Source organism: Talpa europaea, assembly GCF_964194135.1.
Source record: "Talpa europaea genome assembly, chromosome: 1".
Lineage (NCBI taxonomy): Eukaryota > Metazoa > Chordata > Mammalia > Eulipotyphla > Talpidae > Talpa > Talpa europaea.
The window spans coordinates 32,148,470-32,168,858 of record NC_140073.1 but is presented as its reverse complement, the minus strand read 5'-3'; the positions used below and the strand labels follow the sequence as shown (position 1 = coordinate 32,168,858).

At 36.4% G+C, this 20,389-nt stretch overlaps 2 protein-coding genes across 2 annotated transcripts; both read right to left on the bottom strand.

Moving 5' to 3' along the window:
- Nucleotides 1-8,098: 8,098 nt before the first annotated feature.
- On the bottom strand, nucleotides 8,099-9,031 carry LOC311178086 (olfactory receptor 5P1-like; the record flags this gene model as incomplete). The annotated part of the gene is made up of 1 exon (XM_084244466.1): nucleotides 8,099-9,031. The coding sequence occupies one exon, from the start codon at nucleotides 9,029-9,031 to the stop codon at nucleotides 8,099-8,101; it is 933 nt and encodes a 310-aa protein (XP_084100592.1).
- A 10,258-nt stretch (nucleotides 9,032-19,289) lies between these two features.
- On the bottom strand, nucleotides 19,290-19,859 carry LOC311173796 (olfactory receptor 5P53-like; the record flags this gene model as incomplete). Its single annotated transcript, XM_084237893.1, has 1 exon — nucleotides 19,290-19,859. The coding sequence occupies one exon, from the start codon at nucleotides 19,857-19,859 to the stop codon at nucleotides 19,290-19,292; it is 570 nt and encodes a 189-aa protein (XP_084094019.1).
- Nucleotides 19,860-20,389: the final 530 nt, after the last annotated feature.

Here is a 20,389-nt window from a genome sequence, read left to right as displayed (position 1 = left end):
CTTCTTTGTGTTTTGCCACAAAGTGGTGTCCAAGGCAGAGTTCCAGTGATTTGAGGCAGTTCTAAGATAACAGGATCAACTACAAGTATAAAGGCAGACAGGGATAAATTACCACAGTCCAATGCAATGATCAGAGCATAAAATGATTCTGTGGAAATTAGAAAATCAAGCTATATTTATGAGATTTATAAAATAGAGGTAGGAAAATATTACTAAACTATCTCATTCAAATATTATAAAATCAAAACCATTAATATCAGTTATTATAGTGACCTAAAATTTCACCTATATATACATTTCTTTTCATTTTCTTCAGCTAAATAATAATCCCTGAAGGTAAATTCTATGAATTTACAAATCATTTTTAATATGCTTTCAATTTTTTGACATATAATTAACAACTTTGTGAAGTTTCACAACTTTTTAACTTGGGCAATAGGTCATAATTGATTTTGATATTTTAATTTGGGGGCATATGTAATGGAATATTTAGCCATTGCTTTTCTCATTTTATAATTTGAATTTTCACTTAACATTACCAATAAAATTTCTCATTTACTAAAAATCTTTATAATTGTAGTGATGGGTGGAAAATAGTTGAAACTCCCTAGCATAATACCCATGGTCTCTTATTAATTTTTAATTACACATGCCTATATTTGCTTCCTTGCAGCTTTTGTATTTTTAAGAATCATGTTGGGGGAGAAAGGGAGGGAAAAATCTAGAATCAGGTTAACATGATGCTTAGGCTAATTTGCATGGAAACAATTTTCTGCGATATTATGTCAGTTCTTAAGGGTTTAAACATCCACTCAACTGATAAATACCATTATAGAATAACTTCAAATGTTCAAAAGGCTTAAAATTAAAAATATCATGGGAAGAAAAATGCCAACTGATCTTTGCTTCCCTTCCTCTTACTGGCCACCAAGGGTTATTTCCAAACCACTTCATTTCAGCATCCCACTCAAGCTTGCCCACCTGGGCAGGGAATCTGATGTCAAATATTCTTTCCTACAGTGCCTGGTCACTGTGGATGATGAATAGGGGACTTAGGTCTTTGGTTCTAAACCAATATAAATATCAGGTGGCTCCTCCCTGATTTCCTTCTCAGTGTCAGTACCCAAACTTGCCAGTGCCTTTGGCTCCTGCAGACCATCCACACTGCCTCTGGGGAACCCTGGGCAGCCTGGTTGGGTGCCCAGAGTGACCGTTCTGCAGGGCATCTCTTGTGGAGGCCAGTTTTCACAGGGGTCAAGAGTTAATATGGGTGACAAGAGTATTTTCAGTCTCAAGGAATAAAAAGGTAAATTATTTAAACAAAATCCATAAATTTGCACTCACCATTCACAGTCAGAACAGTTGATGCTGAATTCCAAAGAGAACCTTATAAATCAGATCTTCCCTGTTAGTTTTGTAGGGTGCTGTGTGCTGCATACTTGGCATTGTGAACCATTGAAGGCTCTTCTTGGTCAAGGAACAGTTACATGCTGTGAGATTGTGGGTGGGTGTCTGTGTGTGGTGAGATGGAAAGTAAGAATTTATAGGACATGACGTGTCCCCTAGGCCCGTTGTTTTTGCCCTTTGAGGAAAGTGTTTTGGGCTTGTACAGAAATGACTTCTTGAGCCAGGAAACTCATTAAGCAGGTTGCCTCCCCAAAGGAGCATCTATATGCTATGGTTACCTTTGCAATCCCTTCTCCCATGTTTATTGAAATAAAGTTCTTGGTTTCTCCAAAACATCTGCCATTGAGAATAATTTGTTACTTGGTAGACTAGGATGAAGTCCAAGTAATTTTCAATTCAAATGACCTTTGAGATAAATTAAAGAACATTATAATGAAGGGAAAAATAGCAAGCAAAGAAATTACTTGTTTTAGTGATTGATGAAGTGATTTTACCTAGTGGTTATATAGTTGTAGAAAAATTAAAGATGATTCTAATAGTGAAATTCAGTATACACAGTATTGTTCCTTTCATAAATATCAAATTTTTATCCCTATCCCTCAACAGAACAATTAGAAAAAGCTCTCCGAAACATCTAGACACATTTCATTGAGGCAGCACATTAAATCTCCTTCTTTTTAAGGGATCATGCTCAGCGAAATAAGCCAGAAAGAAAAAGAAAAATACCGGATGGTCTCACTCATAACAGGAATCTAGAAAACTTAAATAAGGGACCAGGAAAATGAATAACTATAAGAAAGTAAAAATCAAAATCAACGAACAACTATGAACCAGAGACACTCTATGGGGGAAGGGGGCAGGGAGGGGAGGAATTGGGGTCAAATAAGGGGGTCGCAATTGTATGGAGAATATAAAAATAAAATTTATAATTAAAAAAAATCTCCTTCCTTTTCATGTCTCTAAGGTTTACTATTGGGATGTATCATTCTTAAGTTCTTTTGAATAGTTCTGGTAAGAAGAGGCATCTCCAGGTGATTTGTTATGTGCAACCATCATTTTTTTATCCTTGATTTCTATTCAGGGTTAAACTCTTCTACTTCTTGCACCAATCCTTGTCCCATGCCTCTTCTGAAATCATGTGCTGTCATATGGACTCACCTTCAACAGCAACCAGCAAAATAATTTTCTGCAACATACAGATTCCCAAATTCATCAGTCCTATTGAAAAGTCCTTAAATTATTTTAAAGGGAGATAGAGGTTTGCAGCATCAAATAAAAAGAAACAGTTTCCCAAATCCAAAACTGTGTTTGTCAGCAGATCTGAACCTTGCTCAATCCTTCTAGAACAATAAACTAACTTACTGTTCTTTCAGACAGTGGCAGTGAGCATTGCTCCATAGACCTGAGAAGCTGAGAGGAAGCCCACCTTTCATTTAATCACTGATTTATTCAGCCTGTCAAACAACTGAAGTTAGTCCCTGCTGTCCAACACATAAAGCACTTTTTAATCCTGGTAATATCATGTGTACCATTGGGAGAACAGTAAAGCCATGGCTGTATGTAGTAGATAAATATAATCAAATTGTACATTTTAAATGGATGTGCTCATTACATTGAAGTTTATTATACTGCAGGTTTTTAAAAACGCAAATCCTGCAGTTTGGACATACAGGTTCATACTTGAAAACAATATACTTCATTGTATATAATGAGTTGGTTACACAATTATGTAATTTGTGCAAGCTCCCAAACTATGAAAAAGAAAATATTACCAATTAACAGCTAAAACACACACACACACACACACACACACATTTTGGTTTCCATTATATGTCCCTCCTTTATATACATCAAATTTTAAGCCTAAAATTATTTCTTACAGCTGAAAATTTTTACCTCTTTTATGAAAGTTCAGATTCCTGGGTAACAAATTTTCTCGAGTTGGTTTATCTGAAAATTTCTTTACCCTTTATAATTGATTGAAAATTTTTCAGTTTTAAAAATCTTGATTGAATGTTTATTTTCCCTTGTACAAGTCTGAATAAATCATTCCGTGATTTCTGAAGAGAAACCAGCCTTTAACGATATCATTGCTTCTTGTGCCCCAAAGCAGTTATTTTTCTCTTGTTTACAGGTTTACTTTTCAACATTTTCCTATTATGTTCACAAGTGTGTGTGTGTGTGTGTGTGTGTGTGTGTTCTCTGGGACATTTCACACCCTCCCCCTGCAATTATTTTATTTTGTTGTAAATTATTTATAAAGTTTCATTTTCTATTTCGTTGTTGCCAATATAAAGAAAAATAATTGAATTTTATGTTGGTTTTGTTTTCACCAAACTTACTGGAGATGTCATTAGTTCTGAAAATATTCCTGTACTTACTTTTTTTTCTACATCAATAGTTTTTTTTTCTATGGCACTGTATTGCCTTCTGCCCATCTTACCTTACTCTAGTGACTGGATAGTGCCACCATACCAGAAAAAATGGCAATACTGATAAAAGGCATCTCTTTCTTCTGAGACACAAAGGAAAATTTTTTGAAATTTCAAACCTAAATATGCTCTTCCTACATCAATCTGTTTTCTTCTCACTAGAGAAGAAAGATTTTTGGCTGACGGGCCTCCCCGGTGGCGCAGCGGTTGAGCGCTGGGTTGCAAAGCTGCCTGCAGCCTCTGCAGCACCAGTTCGATCCCTGGCTGCTCCCCAGCCACCAGAGGAGGGTCCCGCATGGCGCGCAGACCTCTCCTGCCGCCCGCTGCTCCCCTCAGCAGTGTACTTCATCAATCTGCCTGCTCTGCTCTGCTCTCTGCTTTGCCTCTGGTGAATTCTCTCACCCTATCGTGCTTCTGACTGTACCCAGTGCTTGTATAAATAAATGAATAAAAAATTAAATAAATAAGATTTTTGGCTAAGATTTTTAAAATCTTACATGGATATTGAAAATTATGTCTATTCTGAATTTATTTATTTTCAATCTACTAGCGTTTGGAATTTAGTTCATTGATTTTCTATATTAAATACATATTACATTCCAGAATGAACCCAACTTTCTCTTAAAGAAGTGTCCTTTTCATATACAATTTCCTTCACTATTTGAAGGAGAGAATCCCTTTGAAATCATTCATAAGTATAAATGGCTTTAAGTAAAGAAACAATTACCATATCAAACAAACAAATGAATAGATAAAAATTTTAGAGATATCGTTGGCGTACAGTGTTGATTCTCATGGAGGTGTAGGATGTCCCCCCAGCACTATTCCCACACCACATCCACCACCAGACACCCCTTGACCTCCATAATAGTCCAAGGTGCTCCTCCCCCACTTTGTTCTCTCCTCCCCCTATGCCCCTTTCCATCTGGAAGACTCAGTTCCACAATTAGATGTCCTGCTTTATTTTGTTTCTCTATATTCCACATCTAAGTGGCACCATCCACTTTGCTTAGCATAATCCCTTCCAGTCCCATCAAAGTTATTACAAAGGCAAGAATACATCTTTACTGATACTGAGTAGTATTCCTTTGTTTATTTATACCAATCAATGGAACAATTTATATCAAACAATTTATACCAAAATTCCAAATTTAATCATCTGTTTGGGGTGCTTAGGTCGTCCACAGGTGGCTATTATAAATAGTGCTGTAGTGAACATGGGGAGTGCAGATAGACCTTCAAATGAGAGTCCAGGTACATACCAAGGACTGAAGTTGCCAAGTCATATGGTAGCTTCACTTGTAATATTTTTAGAAACCTCCATACTGCTCTTCACAGGGGCTGGACCAGTCTCCATTCCCACCAACAGTGTAAAGTGGTTCCTCTTTCTCTACAGCCTCGCAGCACCTGTTGTTTTTGGTCATCTGATATGGGCCATTCTGATAGGTGTGAGATGGTATCTCATGTTTTGATTTGTATTTCCCTCATGATAAGTGAGGATGAATATTTTTTCATGTGCCTGATGGCCATGCATGTCTTCTTTGGAGAAGGGCTTTTTTTTTTTCAGCTGTCCTGCCCATTATTAGATTGCCTTACTTGTTTTCTTTTTGTTGAGTTGTATGAGCTTTTTGTGCATCTTTATTATCAGGCCCTTGTCAGATGTTTGATGTGCAAACATGTTCTGTCATTCAGTAGGTGCCTCATCTGTTAGTTACATCTGCTTTCATGGGCATCTCACCTCTCTCTCCTCTCTATCACTAATGACAGGCAACCAATTTGACCTGGATTTGCCTGTATAAAACATAAACCATACTCTTGCCAGCTTTGAAGACTGCCTTGGAGGGGCTTGGAATGGTTCTGGTTTTTCCTTAAGACCATACTCTGGAGCTGGACTACATGGGCTTAAACTTTCTTCACCTTCATTTGAGCTGTATGACCTAGGAAACCTTAACTAATCTTTGACAACATTTTTAGACTCTTTAGTGGCACTATTTTTTATAAATCCTGACTAAGAACTGTGATTGTTAACAACACATGAATGGCAATGATTAGATAAAAATGTCTTCCTACAAATGAAGATTTCTACAAATGGATATTAACCATTATGCCAAATGGAACCGTTTGTTTTTAAAATGTGTTTAAATATGGATTGAATTCCAGGAAATGACGTGATTGTGGTGCTCAGGACTGTTTTCCTATGACATAGAATCAGTCCACATTTTTCAACTTGATACTTATTTGGAGTTTCACAAGTTGGACTTCTTGGGCTTAGAGTATACATGCTTCATTACCTAGCTCAAATTCTCTAGACCAGTAGGTGCACTGACGACATTAGATGGTGACATTACACTAGGGACTAAATATCTGAAATCAGAGAACTTGATTCCTCTATATTCAGAATATTTGAGTATTTATCACTCAAAAGAAACTATTGAGTTTACTATTAACATCATTAATTATTATTGTTTTATTATTAACCCACGATGCACTAAGGACAGAAATTGAGGGTAATAATTTATTTTTTTATAGCAGTTTGTTATTTTATGTGTCATGTCGAAAAAACATGTTTTTTGATTTTTGTTTTTCTCTTTTAGTCTTTAGTGGTTTTAGTTTTATAAACTTTTCATTAAAATTTGATTCATGGAGAGCTGGCATAAAATGATTTTTCACTATATAATGGACGTAAGCGTGGGCACCCTTGGGATCCATTACATGCATTTGGTGTCTACAGTGAAGGAAGTCTTGTGGGACTGAGTCCTTAAACATGTGAAGTCTGAACTACCTCAGTTCATTATTGTCATACATAAATTAAAATGGACATCCAGTTGTGGTTCAGACAGTTAGAAAATACTGGCTTTTCAATCAATTGTTATGGGAAAAAACAAAATGTATTTTTGTCAAATTTATAAGTATAAGGAAATGTTTTCTTTTACCCATTTTTTGGTAATTTTCATGTTTTAATTTATTTTTGTTATTTTCAATCTTTGTTTTGTAATTTTTGGTAAAATTTGCATAATATCATAGTTACACTACATTTTTTACTTAAAAATATTTTTTTTTCCATTTTTAAAAGTTTTCCGTTTTATCTCCCAGTCTTCACTTCTCTCATTCCTTGGCAGTGAGACAAGACTTTTATGATAAAGATCTTTCTTTCAAAGGCTCTAGTAGGTGCTCTAGTAAAGCTTGAGTTGGGCTTTCTGGTACATGATGATGATGTAAATAAGACTTGGTCATTATCCAATTAGAAATTTTAGTACAATATTGATAGTATTTCTAGTTTTTAATGGATTTTTAAATCCAGACTATGGTAGTAGGATTATGATAAAGATATTAAATGCTGTGCCCAGAACTTAGAGTACCCCTTTATAATTCTTCCACCAAATAAAGACACGCAGTGATGAATAATGACAAGTGGATAATTTGTTTTTATTATGTGTGTAACTATGTGTAGACATCCCATCAAATCATGTGAGTGTGGATTCCAGACCTGATTTCCTAAAAGATGGGAACAGTTTATATCAGGGTCCCAGGTTTTATTTTACCTTGTTTTAGAACCATAACTAGCTAGACATATGGTGGGTGCATTTATTCAAAACACTGGAAAGTAAAATATTGGGCTCTTGACCCTATTCAAATGCTCTAGATCTGTAACCTGTGGACGTGCATGCACATATCTCCGAATAAACTACAGAATTCCCTAAGATGCTGTATTCCATTCTGTCAATCAAGGGATATGTATGCTACTATTTCATGGAAATGCTGTGACAATTAAATGGAGAACCACAGTGGATTTGTGTCCAGACTTTAATGTTAAAAACTGGTCAAACAGCTTCTTACCTTCATGATTTTGATCAACTTCTTAATTTCTCTGTGTTCCAGGTGATTGAGCTATTATATAAAGATAATAATATGACTTCATAGAATATTTGTGAGAAATAAATCACTTAATATATGAGATGTGTTTAGAATTGTGCCTTAAATAGTATACCTTTCTATGTAATACTAAGAAAATTACTATCTACATAGCTACTGTTCTAAGTAATAAGTACTTTGCACGGTAAGTGAGATTTATTGTTTGGTAAATAGAGTGTTTGGCACCTATAGGTGTTTAAAAATATTGTTAATTATTGTCACCACTATAACTGAATCCAAGAATCTACCCATTGGTTTATTAGTGTTTAAAAGAGTGAATTAGAAGAACGATGATATTAGTAAAAGGAGTAAGCTTTTGGTAGTTCCTAACTGCAATAAAAAGGATACTAAGAATATATTCTGACAGTTGCCTTTCTCAAAGCCTCCTTGACATCTTTGTTCCTCAGACTGTAAATCAGGGGGTTCAACATGGGGATCACTACTGTATAGAACACAGATACGATTTTGTTCTGGTGAGTTGTGTAGACAGATTTGGGCAAGACATATATGAAGATAATGGTTCCATAGTAGAGAGTGACAGCTGTAAGGTGTGAGGTGCATGTGGATAAAGCCTTGTGTCGTCCTTCTGTGGAGCGCATCTTCAGGATGGTGGTGAGGATGAAGATGTAAGAGAGAGAGATGATTAATACTGTAGACAAAATGACTAATGCAGCAAAGATGAAGGAGATAATTTGTATGATGGAGACATCAGAACAAGAAAGTTTCACTAGAGGGGCAAAATCACAGAAAAAGTGGTCTACCTCATTTGGGCCACAAAAAGACAGAATCGCTGCCAGGACAGTATATGTCCCACCATTCCCAAACCCACAAAAGTAGGACGCTCCCACTAAGAGGTTACAGACTCTGGGGGACATCTTGGTTTGGTAGAGCAGGGGAGAGCAGATGGCCATGTAGCGATCATAGGCCATGACAGCCAGAAGGAAGCACTCAGTTGAACCAAATGAGATCACAGAACAAAGCTGGGATTCACAGTTAGCACGAGGGAGTGTCATTCCATATCCAAGGAATCCTATAAGCATTAAAGGTGTGACTGAAGAGGAAAACCCAAGATCTACAAAAGCCAAATGGCTGAGGAAGAGGTACATGGGTGTGTGGAGCTGGGAACTGGTTCTTATTAATGTGATTATGCTAATGTTGCCTACCAAAGTACCAGTATAGATTGCTAGAAATAACACAAATAAAATGGCAGAAATTGCAGGGTCCTTTGTTAACCCCAAGAGGATGAACTCTGTCACACCAGTGTGGTTTCCAACCTCCATCTCTGTGAATGATGCCTGTTGAAGGAAATGCGAATATCATTTAGTCCATGCTTATGAAACAATGTGCTGTTTTCTTTGTTTATTCAGACTCCTTGTTACCATTCCCAGCCTGTAAATATGTGCTCTACAGGACTTTTGTTTGTTTCTTCTTTGCAAGAGAACAGGCTGATTCACCCTCACTGGGATTTTGCTTATAACTTTTTCTCCATCTCTCAGCCTTGACATTTAGACAGATCTTCCTCAAAGTCCAGGTATATCACTTACATTGTTTATTGGAAGTCTCAGTTGAAAATCCAACTAATGTCTCAAATTAGTGTTCTCTGTATCTGGTCATTTTGTTCTTCATTCTTTCTCTCTCTTTCTTTCTCTCTCTCTTTCTTCTCTCTCTCTATATATGTAAATATATATACAAATATATATCTACATTACCCCTCCAACCTTTCTTCTTGTCCACTTATAGATCACAATGTAACTGCCAAAGTGAAAAATATATCATGTCAAATTGGTTTTCTTATGTTTTTCACTTCCTTCTCACTATGTCACAATAAACCTAGACTCTTTAGGACCATACACTGTGCTAAGTATATATCTTATATGTATTATATCACATATATGTGATTCTTTGCTTGTCCCTGAGAATATTTTCATCCAACATCTGTACTTATCCAACCTTCCCGAACTATTTAGAGTCACCTCAGTGTTCTCTACCCTCTCTGGCCTTTGATTTTCTCTGTCTCCTGCTCGGCTATCTCCCACCTCCCACCATCACTATCTTGTGTTACTTCTCCTCATCTATCAAGATTCATTTGTATCCAAGACTCCTATCATTGTATTGACCTCACCTATTAAAGATAGCAGAATTGTCATTGTTTTTTCTGATTATGACTTCTGTTACTTGCTTGTTTCTGTTTCATTCTTCCTAACTTGTTCATATTCTCAATTACTCTGTGTTTTGTATGTTTGACAGACAATCATGCTTAGGTATGAAATGGGCTAAAAAAGCAACATGTTGAGAAATGAATGCATGATTATTTCAGTGGTCTCAAATAACCCAGTCCCTGTGCATCCTTAGAACAAGGGGCTATGTCTCAGAATATGAAGCTATCAGCAACCACTGAAGCAGGAGTTTGATCCCAGGCCAGGGAGCTTGATCCCAGTCCATGGTGCAGCAGACCTCTCCTGTCTCTCCCGCTACTCCCCTCAGCAGTATATTTCAGTCAATTTGTCACCCTGTCCCCGACTCCGTCTCTGTGAATCATCTGACCTCCCACATCTCTGGCTTACACCTCAGCCCTTGTATAAATAAAATAAATCTTAAAAAAAAAAAACCCAGTCCTTATAGAGATAAGACAATGAAGACAGTAGAGTCAAATGAAGATGAAAAACACCCTGTGATTTTACTTCTCTGTGGTACATAATGAAACAAACGATTGAATGACCCAAATAAAGCAAAAATGAAATTTGAAGCTATAAGATCAAATTAGTGGTTGCCAAGAGAAGGAAGAAAGGGTGGGAAATTAAGCTACAAGGTGGCATTTGCTTGGTTAAAGATGGAGTTAGACCTTTGCAGAGAATATAATAGTATATACAGATTTATAATCATCCACATGGGAAACTTAGATGATGTTATACTGCAATGTTACATCAATAAAAATATTTATAAAATTAATATGAATAATATCTTTTTTCTTAACAAATATATAACCATGTTTGAGAAAACACTGGAATGTTCCAAATAAGCATTTGTCTCAAGTCAGGCCACTAACAATATCACAAAATTAACTGTTATCACCTGGGTAATTTATTACTGGGTGATTTATTTTCCTTTGTGTATATTTTAATACAGCTTTTAAAACATTTAGATAACTTTTAATTATCACAGTATAATTCCTAAAAACAGAATTTTTGAGATCTGCAAATAAGTCATTCTGTAGCAGACCTTATTTTAAATTAACACACTAAGAGTCAGAAAAAGAGGGTGGAAATTGTATGGGGAATATAACCAAGATGAAAATGCATACATTGTGCAAAAATGAAAAATGATGTTAAAATATTTTTAAAAATTTAAAAAAATTAATTCACTTGTTTTGACATTTCATTGTTCGTAACTTTACACAGTTAAAACTAGTGATTTTGCAAATTGAAAAAACATTTGGGGGACAATGCAAGAAACAATGGTATACTTTTAAGATAATGTCATTCCTAAACTTTATCTTAAGGCAATAATACAAAAGAAGTGTAGTTTGTGCTCTAAGTAAGTTAATCTCCCTGATTTGTTATAAGGAAAGTACTAAGTGCTCGCTGTTTCTCATTGTTTTGTTGAGTTCATACCTTCTCCATGTTTGTCCATAGAGTGGTGTCCAATGCAGAGTTCCAGTGATTTCAGGCCGTTCTAAGAAAACAGAATTATCTGCAGATAATAAGGTCAAAGAAATTACCACAGTCAATAAAATGATTTCAAGGCATAAAAAGACTCTGAAAATTAGGAAATAAAGTTGCATTTATCAGAGTGATTAAATAGAAGCATGAAAATATTACTAAAATATCTCATCAAATATTATAAAATCAAAAACATAAATCTCACTTATTTTAGTGACCTAAAAATTTCACTTGTAAACATCATTTCTTTCTATCTACTTCAGCTAAGTAACAACCCCTCAACCCCTGCAGGTAAATTCTACAAATTTGCAGATCTTTTTTGGTATGCATTTAATTTTTTTTCCACATGTAATTAACATCTGAGGGAAGGTTCACAATGTTTTAACTGAGCAATACCTCATTATTGATTTTGAGATTTTAGTTTTGGGCACATGTAAGTAGAATGTGGTCATACTGCATATGTAAATTTTCGATTAACATCAATAATTATTCCCAATCTCCTGAGCAATCTTTTTAACTGTAATGAAGGATAGAATATAGTTGAAACTCTTAGCATGCTAATGTATCTCTGCCTAATTTTTAATTACATCTGCCTATATTTGCTTCCTTACAGATTTTGTATTTTTAAGACTCATGTTGGGGGAGAAAGGGAGACGAAGATAGAATCAGGTTTACATGATTCTGAGATTTTCTGCTCAGTGTTACTGATGTTAATGTTCTGGAAACACAATTTTGTGCAAGCAACGTTATTTCAGGTCTGAATGTTTTAAGAATCTACTTTGATGAATAGCAACATAAAACATTTTCAAATTATTTAAAAGCCTAAAAATCAAAAATTTCATGGGAAGAATAATATGCCAACTGATGATTCCCTTCCCTTCTTCTTGCTGGTCATTAAGGGTTATTTCCAGAGCACTTCCCTTTGGTGTCTCCTTCATGCTTGACCACTGGGTCAGCGAATCTGATCTCAAATATTCTTTCTCTCAGTGCCTGGGTCTTTTTGAATAATAAATAGGACAATGACTCTAATCTAGAAGCTTGATGAGGTGGCTCCTTCCTGATTTCCTTCTCATAGTGTCAATACCGAAGCTTGCCAGTGGCTTTGGCTCCTGCAGACCATCCATAGCGCCCCTGGGACCCGGAGCAGCCTTGGTGGGTGCCCAGAGGGACCGTTCTGCAGGGCATCTCTTGTGGAGGCCACTGTATTCACAGGGGTCAAGAGTTAATATTGGTGACAAATATTTTCAATTTCTCATGAAATAAAAAGGTAAATTATTTAAACAAAATCCATACATTTAAACTCACCGTTCAGAGTCAGAACAGTTGTTGCTGAATTCCAAAGAGAATCTTATAAATCAGATCTTCCCTGTTAGTTTTGTAGGGTGCTGTGTGCTGCATACTTGGCATTGAAAACCATGGAAGGCTCCTCTTGGTCAAGAACAGTTACATGCTGTGAGAATGTGGGTGGGTGTCTGTGTGTGGTGGATGGAAAATAGGACTTTATAGGACATGACAAGTCTCCTAGGCCTGTTTTTTTGCTCTTTGAGGAAAGGGTTTTGGGCTTGTACAGAAATGACTTCTTGAGCCAGGTAACTCATTAAGTAGGTTGTCTCCCAAAGGAACATCTATATGCTATGGTACATTTGCAATCCCTTCCCTCTTGTTATTGAAATGAAATTGTTGGTTTCTCAGAAACATCTACCATTGAGAATTATTTGTAACTTGGTAGACTAGGATGAAGTCCAAGTAATTTTCAATTAAAATGACCTTTGAGATAAATTAAAGAACATTATAATGAAGGGAAAAATAGCAAGCAAAGAAATTATTTGATTTAGTGATTGATGAAGTGATTTTACCTAGTGGTTATGTAGTTGTAGGAAAATTAAAGGTGATTTTAATAGTGAAATTCATTATACACAGTATTGTTCCTTTCATAAATATCAAATTTTTATCCCTATCCCTCAACAGAACAATTAAAAAGCTCTCCGAAGCATCTAGACACATTTCATTGAGGCAGCACATTAAATCTCCTTCCTTTTCATGTCTCTAAGGCTTACTGTTGGGATGTATCATTCTTAAGTTCTTTTGAAAAGTTCTGGTAAGAAGAGGCAGCTCCAGGTGATTTGTTCTGTGCAACCATCATTTTTTATCCTTAATTTCTATTCAGGGTTGAACTCTTCTACTTCTTGCGCCAATCCTTGTCCCATGCCCCTTCTGAAATTGTGTGCTCCCATGTGGATCCGCCTTCAACTTCAACCACAAAATATTTCTCTGCAATATATAGCTTCCCAAATTCATCCATTTCATAAAATACTTAAATTATTATAAAGAAGGAAAGAGGTTTCCAACATGAAATAAAAAGAAAGTTTCCCAAATCCAAAACTGTGTCAGCACACCTGAAACTTGCTCAAATCATTCTGTAAGATTAAAGTAATTTATTGTTCTACGTGGAAAGTGGAGTGACCAGCACTCCATAAGATCTGAGAAGCTGAGAGGAAGCTCATCTTTCATTTCATCACTGATTTATTCAGGCTTTCAAACAACTGAAGTAGTCCCTGCTGTCCAACACAAAAAGCACTTTTCAATCCTGGTAATACCATGTGTACCATCGGGAGAACAGTAAAGCCATGGTTGTATTTAGTAGATAAATATTATCAAATTGTACATTTTAAATGGATGTGCTCATTATATTGAAGTTTATTATACTTCAGGGAAGGTATTTAAAAGCTCAAATCCTGCAGTTGGGACATATAGTATCATATTTATAGCCTAGAATTATTTCCTACAGCTTATAATTTTTATTTCATCTTTTATGAAATTTCAGCTTCCTGGGTAACAAATTTTCTCAAGTTGGTTTATCTGAAAATTTCTTTATTTTATAATTAATAGAAAATTTTACAGTTTAAAAAATCTTCATTGAATGTTTATTTTCCCTTTTACAAACTTGAATAATTCATTCCATGATTTCTGAAGAGAAATCAGCCTTTAATGATATCACTGCTTCCTGTGCCCAAAAGCAGTTATTTTTCTCTTGTTTTTAAAATTTACTTTTCAACGTTTTCCTATTATGTTCACAGCTCTGTGTGTGTGTGTGTTCTCTGGCACATTTTACACACACACACACCCAACATAATTATTTTATTTTATTGAACATTTTTTAATGTTTTATTTTCTATTTCCTTGTTGCTTATTTAAGGTTTTGTTTTCATCAAACTTGCTAGAGATGTCTTTAATTCTGAAAATATATCTGCACTTTCTTATTTTCTACACAATTATTTATTACCTAATGTGCATCTTTCCTTACCATAGTGACTGGATAGGGACATCATACCAGGAAAAATGGCAATACTGATAAGAGGCATCTCTTTCTTCTCAGACACAAAGGAAATTTTTTTGTTTTTGATGAAACATTTTTCTATGAGTGGCTCGAAATCTACTGGCGACAGTAGTCTTGCTTTTGGGTATCGGCCGCACCCATACTGTGGTGGCGACTCAAGAAGGGGAGGAGGCCAAGCCCTGGCTGAGTTATAGATGGCTGCTTTGGGCTTGTGAAGACGTTTTCATCTAGTGACTGAACAGCTCATTTACACAAATTTCGTGATTCAAAAGGAGAGACAGGCATTGCCTCTGAATCTCTCTGTGTCTACCAAGATTTTTCCAAATTTTTAAATTTAAGATTCCTTATTGAGGAATGTTGTCACAATAGGTCTTAATTGCCTTCAGAAATTGAGTGAGCTCTTTATCGGACACATCATATCCCAGGGTTAGTAGAAGAGCTCTAAGTTGTTTCTTATAATTGCTCTGAGGTGGAGTGAGAATGTTATCTATGTTTTTAAGAGAAAATGGAAAGACTCACTGAAAACTTCAGAGACTCTGTGTCTGTAGACCTTTTACCAGGCAGTTAAATTGTTTTCATTTTGTCCCATTGTTACCCTGAGAGTTCCCAAGTGCCCTGTGCAAATCATTTTTATTTATTTATTTATTTGCACTAGTTTTATTTATTTCTTTATTTTTTATTTTAACATTTATCATTTTTTACATTTTTTAGACAATATTTGCTTCCCCCCACCCCCTCAGATTGAGTCCCCGTAGAATTTCCTTCCTCAAGGCATTCACAGTGCAACTCATTTTTTTTTAAAGATTTATTTATTTATTTATACAAGATCCGGAGTTCAGGCCAGTTGCGCAGGAGGGTGAGAGTATTCACCAGAGACAGAGCAGGGAACAGAACAAGCAGACTGACGAAATACACTGCTGAGGGGAGCAGCGGGCATGACAAGAGAGGTCTGCCGCGCCATTTGGGACCCTCACCAGCCAGCTGGGATCCAACCGGCGCTGCAGAGGCTGTGGACAGATTCACAGTGCCGCATTCAACTGCCTGTGCCACCAGGGGAGGCCCAGTGCAACTCATTTTTATTGAACAAACTGCCCCCTCTCCTCCTTGTAGTTATTGGACAATGAATCATTCTCTCAGTATTTAGCCTTGTCAGGGCACACATTCACTGACAAAGTTCTGCTTTATCAGGTATATTCTACTCCCTCTCTACTCTTGCCTGTTTCTCAGGCTTAGCTTTGCTGACACAAGAAAGGACACTGTGGTCTGGTCACAGGCCAGTCTTCCAGCCTGTGTTGACTAGTCTTCCAGTCACGACCCTGACATTCTCCCTGTCTCAGCACCTCAAGCCTTAGGGGTCTCCAACATCTAAGTAGGTGTTCTAGTAAAGCTTTGAGTTGAACTTCAGAAAATATCTCCTCATCCTTTCTGGTACATGATGATGATGTAAATAAGAACTAGCTCATTACCCAATGAGAAGCTTAGTACAATATTGATAAGATTTCTAGTTTTTAATGGATTTTTAAATCCAGGCTATGGTAGTAGGCTTATGATTAAGAGAGTAAAAGATTAAATGTTGTGCTTGGAACATGAAGATACCCTTTCTTATTCTGTTCCAACATGAAGACACAGTGATGAATAATGACAAGTGGATAATTTGTTTCTATTATGTGTGTAACTATGTATAGACATCCCATCAAATCATGTGAGTGTGGTTTCCAGAGCTGATTTCCTGAAAGATGGGAAACAGTTCAGGTTACCCAGGTTTTATTTTTCCTTGTTTTAGAATCATCACTAGCTAGACCTATGGTGGGTAGCATTTATTCAAAACAGTAGAAAGTAAAATATTGGGCTTCACACCTTATTCAAATGCTCTAGATCAGTAACCTGTGGACTTATGCACAGATCTCTGAATAAACTACAGTGAGTCCCGGGCCTCCCTGGTGGCGCAGCAGTTGAGCGCTGGGTTGCGAGGCTGCCCGCGGCCTCTGCAGTGCCAGTTCGATCCCCGGCTGCTCCCCGGCCACCAGAGGAGGGTCCCACATGGTGCGCAGACTTCTCCTGCCGCCCGCTGCTCCCCTCAGCAGTGTACTTCGGTCCTTCTGCCTGCTCTGCTCCCCACTCTGGCTCTGGTGAATTCTCTCACCCTCCCGCGCTTCTGACTATACCCAGTACATGTATAAACAAACAAACAAACAAGTAAATAAATAAAACATGCCTCTATAAAAAATAAATAAATAAATAATAAACTACAGTGAGTCCCTAAGACTCTGTATTCTATTCTGTCAATCAAGGGATATTTATACTTGATGATGGGTTTGGTGCTACAAATGAATGGAGAATCACAGTGGTTTTGTGTCCAGACTTTAATATTCAAAAACTGGTCTTACAGCTTCTTATCTGCATGATTTTGGGTAACTCTTAATGTCTCTGTGTTCCAGGTGATTGATTCATAATATAGAGATAATAACATGACTTCATAGAATATTTCTGAGAAATAAAACACTTAATATATGAGATGTGTTTAGAATAGTGCCTTAGAATAGTATAGTTTTCTATGCAATTCTAAAAAAAAATACTATCTAGGTATCTACTGTTCTAAATAATAAGTACTTTGCATGGTGAGTGAGATTTACTGTTTGGTAAATAGAGTGTTTGGCACCTACAGGCGTTTATTTTTTTTTTATTTTTTTTTTAACATTATCACATCTTTTTAAATTTTTTTTATTTTTTTTAAATAATAAATTTTATTTTTATATTCCCCCATACAATTGCAAACGCCCCATTCTGACCCCAATCCTTCCCCTCCCGCCCCCCACCCCCCAAACACTGTCTCTGGTTCATAGTTTTCTGTTGATTTTGATTTTCACTTTCTTATATTCATTTTCCTGGTCCCTTATTTAAGTTCTCTAGATTCCTGCTATGAGTGAGACCATCCGGTATTTTTCTTTTTCTTTTTGGCTTATTTCGCTGAGCATGATCCCTTCCAGCGCCATCCATGTTGCTGCAAATTGCATGTGTTTATCTTTTTTGAATGCTGAGTAATATTCCATGGTATATATGTACCACATCTTCTTGATCCAGTCATCTATTTTTGGGCATTTGGGTTGTTTCCAAAGCTTAGCTATTGTAAACAGTGTGGCTATAAACATAGGGGTGCAGATGCTCTTTGGAATTGATGTTTCTGTGTCCTTTGGGTAAATACCTAGGAGTGGAATTTCTGGATCATATGGAAGCTCTATGTTTAGTAGGTCCAGAAATCTCCACACAGCTCTCCATAGTGGTTGGACCAGTTTGCACTCCCACCAACAGTGCAGAAGAGTTCCTTTTTCTCCACACCCTCGCCAACATTTGTTGTTGCTAGTTTTTTTAATATGTGCCATTCTCACTGGTGTAAGATGGTATCTCATGGTAGTTTTGATTTGCATTTCCCTGATTACAAGTGATGTTGAACATTTTTTCATATGTCTGTTGGCCATTTGCATTTCCTCTTCAGAGAAGTTTCTTTTTAGCTCTTCTGCCCATTTTTTGACTGGATTATTTTCTTTGTTGTTGCTGAGTCTCATCAGCTCTTTGCAGATTTTTGTGATCAGTCCTTTATCATTAGTGTTGGGTGCAAAAATGTTCTCCCAATATACATAGAGAACCCCAAAATCTCCACAGAAAAACTAATTCAACTCATCAATCAATTCAGTAAAGTGGCAGGATACAAAATCAACATGCAAAAGTCAGTAGCCTTCCTATACACAAACAATAAATCTGAAGAAGAAGAAATCAAAAAAACCATCCCTTTTATTATCGAAACAAAAAAAATCAAATATTTGGGAATAAATCTAACAAAAGAGGTAAAGGACCTATACAAAGAAAACTATAAAACACTGTTAAAAGAAATAGAAGAAGACACAAAGAAATGGAAAGACATCCCCTGCTCATGGATTGGAAGAATAAACATTATTAAAATGGCCATCCTACCAAAAGCAATATACAGATTCAATGCTATTCCAATCAAAATCTCAATGGCATTCTTCAAAGAAATAGAACAATTATTGATGAAATTCATATGGAATCACAAAAAACCCCGAATAGCCAAAGCTCTACTGAAAAAAAAAAGAAGGAAATGGAGGCATCACACTCCCAGACTTCAAACTATACTACAAAGCCATAATCATCAAAACTGCATGGTATTGGAACAAGAACAGACATACAGACCAATGGAATCGAATAGAAAATCCAGAAATAAACCCACAGATTTATGGTCAACTAATCTTGGACAAAGGAGCAAAGACTATGCATTGGAGCAAAGAAATTTTGTTCAATAAATGGTGCTGGGAAAACTGGGTCGCTACATGCAAAAGAATGAAGCTTGACCACTACCTCACACCTACAGGTGTTTAAAAATATTTATAGTTATTATCACCACTATCACTGAATCTAAGAATCTATCCATTGGTTTATAAGTGTCTAAAAGAGAGAATTAGAAGAACTATGATTCTCATAAAAGCAATAAGATTTTGGAGGGTCCTTACTGCAATACAAAGATGGATATTAAGAATATATTCTAACAGTTGCCTTTCTCAAAGCCTCCTTGACATCTTTGTTCCTCAGACTGTAAATCAGGGGATTCAACATGGGGATCACCACTGTATAGAACACAGATATGATTTTGTTCTGGATAGATGTGTAAGCAGATTTGGGCAAGACATATATGAAGGTAGCGGTTCCGTAGTAGAGACTGACGGCTGTGAGGTGGGAGGTGCAGGTGGATAAGGCCTTGTGTCGTCCTTCTGTGGAGCGCATCTTCAGGATGGTGGTGAGAATGAAGATGTAAGAGAGAGAGAGAGAGACAACTACTACAGTAGTCACAATGACAAATCCAGAAAAGATGGAAGAGATAATTTTAATCATGGAGACATCAGAACAGGAAAGTTTCACTAAAGGGTTGAAGTCACAGAAAAAGTGGTCTACCTCATTTGGGCCACAGAAAGACAGACTCTCTGAGCAAGCAGTAAATGTCCCACCAATTGTAAATCCACAAAAGTAGGAAGCTCCCACTAAGAGTTTGAAGACTCTGGGAGACATCTTAGTGGGGTAGAGCAGAGGGGAGCAGATGGCCATGCCCCTTACTCTGTCTCAGTGAAATATCTCATCCCCCCAGGTCTGGCCTACATCCCAGCCCTTGTATCCTTAAATAAATAAATAAATCTTAGAAAAAAACAGTCCTTGTATAGATAAGACAATGAAGAAAGTAGAGTCAAATGAATACAACAAACACCATGTGATTTTACTTCTCTTTGGTACATAATGAAACAAACAAATGATCTAAATTAAACAAAAATAAAATTTGAAGCTAAAAGATCAAATTAGTGGTTACCAAGAGAAGCAAGAAAGGGTGGGGAATCAAGCTACAAGGTGTCATTTGCTTGGTGAAAGATGGAGTTAGACCTTCAGCAGAGAATATAATAGTGTGTAGATTTTATAATCATCCACATCAGAAGCCTATGTGACGTTATACCTCAATGTTACGTCAATAAAAGAGTTTATAAGCAATAACTTGTTTCTTAACAAATAACATAACCATATTTGAGAAAACTCTGGAATATTCCAAATAAGAATTTGTCTCAAATCAGGCCACTAACAATATCACA